Consider the following 5,176-nt stretch of genomic DNA (forward strand, 5'->3'; position numbering starts at 1 on the left):
CCTACAACACAACCTGAATTCTGTTCAGGGTGAAGATCAGGATGTGGGACTTTGTGCTCTGGGAAAACTGTTAGAGTTGGCCTTCATATAGTTACAATTTTTTTTCCAGGAAAAAGTTTTATGAACTCAATTTCTTGCATTTTCCTATAATTGAGAGGGGGGTTCGGGAGGGGGTTTCAGGAGTGGGAACTTATGTAAACCCGGGGCGAATTCATGTCAATGTATGGCAAAACCAACCAATATAATATTGTAAAATAATTTGCCTCCAATAAAAATTAAAGTAATTACTTTAAAAAAAAAAGAAAAGCACTAAAACCATTATTGAAAATGTATCTCCCTTGAAAATAGCAGTAACTATCTACCAAGATGTGTGCTTGATTGCATGTATCCATTCATAAAGATCACATATATATTGACCTTCTCCCTTACTTGATCTGAACAGTTCTCAGAACTCTCTAAGAGTTTGTCCCATAGGTTATAAAACTTAAGTTGACTAAAATAAAAATATTCATTTCTTTCATAGATTAACTAATGATTATTATTTTTTTCCATAATACTTTGAACAGCAAAATATTAAATATCATAATCTATTTTTATATTCCTTCTTTGGGTAAAGAGTACCATATACTAGCAGAAATTTTTATTTCCAATAATATGAATCCACCAATGGAATTGAAATAGTTTGTTACAGTACATAATTAAAATAAAAATGTTTACAGTCTCAGCCCAGTGAAGAAGCTGGAAGATATTCAGAATGTACATACCCAGGTCGACGAAAATAGTTAATCTTCAAAAATTGAAAGGAAACACAGATGTGAGAAAACTTTTAATAAGTAAACCAATATAATTTTATTTAAAAAATCAAATATTCCTATGAATATCATGTGTTTTCTATCAGTAAACAACTAGATTGTTTTTGCTTTAGAAGTAGCTATCTTTGTTTTTATTTTCAACATCTGAATGAATCATTCACAAAGAAAGAGATACAAATAGGCAATAAGCTAATATAAAAGAATGCAACATTGTTTCACATAAGGGAAATGAAAACCAAATTCAAATGAATTATAACATTAATTATAATAAACACGAAAGGTTAGTGACACACAGAATTGCCACCAATTTGGAGCAAATGCTATTCATGTACTTTGCTAGTGGGAGTTTAAAGTCAAACATCCACTTTGAAAACAGATTCAGTTCAGTTCAGTTCAGTCACTCAGTCGTGACCGACTGTTCACGACCCCATGGATCACAGCACACCAGGCCTCCCTGTCCATCACCAACTCCCGGAGTACACTCAAACTCATGTCCACAGAGTCGGTAATGCCATCCAGCCATCTCATTCTCTGTCGTTCCCTTCTCCTCCGGCCCCCAACCCCTCCCAGCATCAGAGTCTTTTACAGTGAGTCAACTCTTCACATGAGGTGGCCAAAGTATTGCAGTTTCAGCTTCAGCATCAGTCCTTCCAATGAACACCTAGGATTGATCTCCTTTATAATGGGCTAGTTGGATCTCCTTGCAGTCCAAGGGACTCTCAAGAGTCTTCTCCAGCATCACAGTTCAAAATCATCAATTCTTCAGCGATCAGCTTTCTTCACAGTCCAACTCTCACATCCATACATGACCACTGGAAAAACCATAGCCTTGACTAGATGGACCTTTGCTGGCAAAGTAATGTCTCTGCTTTTTAATATACTATCAAGGTTGGTCACAACTTTCCTTCCAAGGAGTAAGCGTCTTTTAATTTTATGGCTGCAATTAGCATCCGCAGTGATTTTGGAGCCCCCAAAAATAAAGTCTGACACTGTTTCCACTGTTTCCCCATCTATTTCCCATGAAGTGATGGGACCAGATGCCACGATCTTTGTTTTCTTAATGTTGAGCTTCAAGCCAACCTTTTCACTCTCCTCTTTCACTTTTTTCTTTGAAAACAGATTACTAAATTACTAAAAAGTAATTCATGCATCTACCAAAACAGTAACATATATATAGATATAGATGATAACATACAAAAAAAAAAAAAGATTAAGAGCAACTTGAGCAATAAAACTCCAGAATGAAAATAGCCCAGATGACTATCATTAGAGTAGTGAATAAACACATGGTGACACAAGGAACCATTACTTAGCAATGGAAAAAAAAAAAAAAAACTATTGATAGACATAAAATTGCATAGGTATCTTTAAAAACATATTAAGTTGAGAGAAAGATATAAGATAAAAGAAAAATATCTACTGTGTTTTCACTTATATGTGATACTAGATTAGGTTAAACTAACAGAGATACAAGGCAGACCAGTGTTTGTCTCTGGGTTGAGGAGTTTCATTGGAAAAGGGCATAAGGGGCATTTTTGATCTCGTGAAAATTTTGTCTCTTGCTACTGGGTGTAAGTTGTCAGCACATGTGCTTCTGAAACTTATTGAAAGCACCCTTCAGATATGAATATTCTACTACTTATAAATTATACCTCAATTCAAAAACAACAACAAGCTTCAATATTGTTTGACTATTTTGTTCATTGTTTGAAAAAAACATTTATGGTGAAATGTGGTGTGGAAACATTTCATAAGAATTTTTGATTAGCAGATTTTTAACAATACTCAGTCTGATTTGTTGATGACAGCCTAATAAATGATACCAAAATATGGACACCTGTACACATTCTAAAGTAAAATAAAAATAGCACACAGAGATATGATGACTATATAATCTTTCTCAAAGAAATTTTACACAATCACTTTTTACAGCCGTAAACTCTGGGGCAAATCAATGTAATCTTAATCATGACTTAAGGCAGGACACTGATCCATACACTTTCTCAGAGCTCCCTTGACCTCACTGTTCCTCAGACTATAGATGAGGGGGTTTAGCACAGGGGTGAAGATAGTATAAAATGCTGACACAACCTTATCATGGTTAGCTGACCTATAGGATTTGGGTCTCATGTAGGTAAAAATGGCTGCTCCAAAAAACAGTCCCACCACGGAAATATGTGAGGAGCAAGTGGCAAAAGCCTTCTTGCGGGCTTCATTAGAACACATCTGGAGAACAGCGGCAAGGATGAGACTATAGGAAATCAAGATGAGGAAAATGGGGACTAGGAGCATTAACACGCAGCACACATACATAGCATACTCAAAGACAGAAGTGTCAGCACAAGCCAAACGCACCAGAGAGGGGGCCTCACAAAAAAAGTGATCAATCTCATGTGTCCTGCAAAATGAGAAGTTCAGGGTTGCAGCAGCCTGCATGAGCCCATCAGCTGCACCAAGGAACCATGATCCGAAAGTCATTCTTAAGCATAATTGCCAGCTCATGAAAACTGGGTATCTCAGTGGATGGCAAATAGCGACATAGAGGTCATAGGACATGGCTGCCAAGAGGAAGCACTCACCCCCTTCCAAAGTGAAGAAGAAGAAGAAGATCTGGAACCCACAGCCAACTGGGGAGATGAACCTCCTGCCGGTCAAATAGTCAGCAGTCATTTTAGGCACAATGGTGATAACCAGTATCATGTCCATGAGGGAGAGTTGGCTCAATAGGAAGTACATGGGCCTGTGGAGCCCAGAATCCAGGAGAATCAGGAGAAACATGAGGGCATTGCCCGCAAGAGAGGTGAAGGCAGTTATCAGAACCAACACAAAGAGAAATTTGTGGGCTCCTGTGTGATTAAAGAGTCCTAGGAGAATGAAATCTGAAGTGGTATTCCAGTTTTCCATGATTTCAAACAAGACAGACATGGCAAACAGAAAAATAGATGAGGGTTATATATACATAACATAACAATAGTTATTAAAGCACAAGCAAAAAATAATTTTTCTTGACCTTCACTAATCTGGCAAAGAGCTTTTGCTTTCCAAATAATAGGACTTCTATTTTTATGCACAGGAACTGGAAGAATTAAGTCTGTAGATGGAAACATAATTACTTTGGTATTGTTAGGGCATTTAGTTTAACTTAAACAAGATAAGCATTGAAAGCAATAATGATTTCCTTAGAATATTTCCTCCAATGTAACACTGTAATACTAAATGCAAATTTTTATTAACTGTAAAAGGCATTTTGTGTAGGGAGAAGTTTTCCTTGCAAAGTCACAGAAACACAACCTTTACTGGGTAAAGAAGAAAAAACAAAGCACCTTACTTCTTCAACCAACTATGGAGATAAATCAATCTCTCCTTCAATTCCAAGAGGATCTAGATCTTTAAAGGCATTTTCATATCTGATCTGCTGAAGTCAAAACTGTTCAAACTTGTTGAACAAATATAACTAAACCTGCAAAGATAATGATGGTAGTCTACAGATATAATGTGATTCAGTAAAGTTACATGGAAGGAGTCCATCTCTTCTATGGTCACTCCCTTTACCCCTTCTTTTGATATCCATCCTATACTAGACTGCCAATCAAGTTGGAGAAAGACATTAAAAAGACTCACTCAATCTCTAATTACATAGCTTGAGCATCATCATTGTACTAACAGCATTTCACTCAAGGATTTTCATTGTTGTAAACCTAGATATCATGGAAATACAGTTGCTCTTTATCAAATGTGTTTCAGAAGTTTCAGATTAAAAAAACAAAACCTTTATGATCTGCACACACTCATATCTCTAGTATACAGCATATACCACTAGTAACTACATGCAACTCCTAATTATAGCCCTCAGTATCACTCTTCTGAAGAACCTCAATCCCTCTTATTTCTTTGACTTGAAGATTTCTTGTGTTCCATTATTTTCATCATTTTTATTGTTGAAGATTGCTAGAACTTTAAACTTCTTTAAAAATCAATAGGTAATTTTTTAACTGTAGAGTGTTTGGCAAATTTCTTAACTTTAATGTATTGTAAATACAGTGACATTTTCATAATGTTGTGAATCCATCACCAATATTCACGTCCTGTTCTTCATCTTATTCAACTGAAATTATTACATTAAACAGTAATTTCCCATTACCCTCCTTCTCTTCAGTTCCTGGAAATCACTCTTCTCCTTTTATCTCTATAAGTTTGACTACTATAGAAATATTAGATAAGCAAAATCATATAGTATTTGATTAGTTTTTGATTAGTTTATTCAACTTATTATAACATCCTCAAAATTTATCCATGCTATAACATGTCAGAATTTCCTTTCATTTTCAAGATGAAAAATATTCCTTTGTACGTGTATATTCATA

At 35.6% G+C, this 5,176-nt stretch overlaps 1 protein-coding gene across 1 annotated transcript; it reads right to left on the minus strand.

The window, feature by feature from the left end:
- Positions 1 to 2,774: 2,774 nt before the first annotated feature.
- LOC129558809 (olfactory receptor 2T8-like) lies at positions 2,775 to 3,716 on the minus strand. Its single transcript, XM_055430248.2, has one exon. The coding sequence runs from the start codon at positions 3,714 to 3,716 to the stop codon at positions 2,775 to 2,777; it is 942 nt and encodes a 313-aa protein (XP_055286223.2).
- Between the last annotated feature and the right edge of the window lie 1,460 nt (positions 3,717 to 5,176).

This window comes from Moschus berezovskii, chromosome 8 (genome assembly GCF_049115385.1).
Source record: "Moschus berezovskii isolate FMDL1 chromosome 8, NW_MosBer_1.0, whole genome shotgun sequence".
In the NCBI taxonomy this organism is placed as follows: domain Eukaryota; kingdom Metazoa; phylum Chordata; class Mammalia; order Artiodactyla; family Moschidae; genus Moschus; species Moschus berezovskii.

Excerpts from the sequence above, each read along its gene's own strand:
- LOC129558809 (XM_055430248.2), bottom strand. The coding sequence starts at position 3,716 with ATGGAAAACTGGAATACCACTTCAGATTTCATTCTCCTAGGACTCTTT.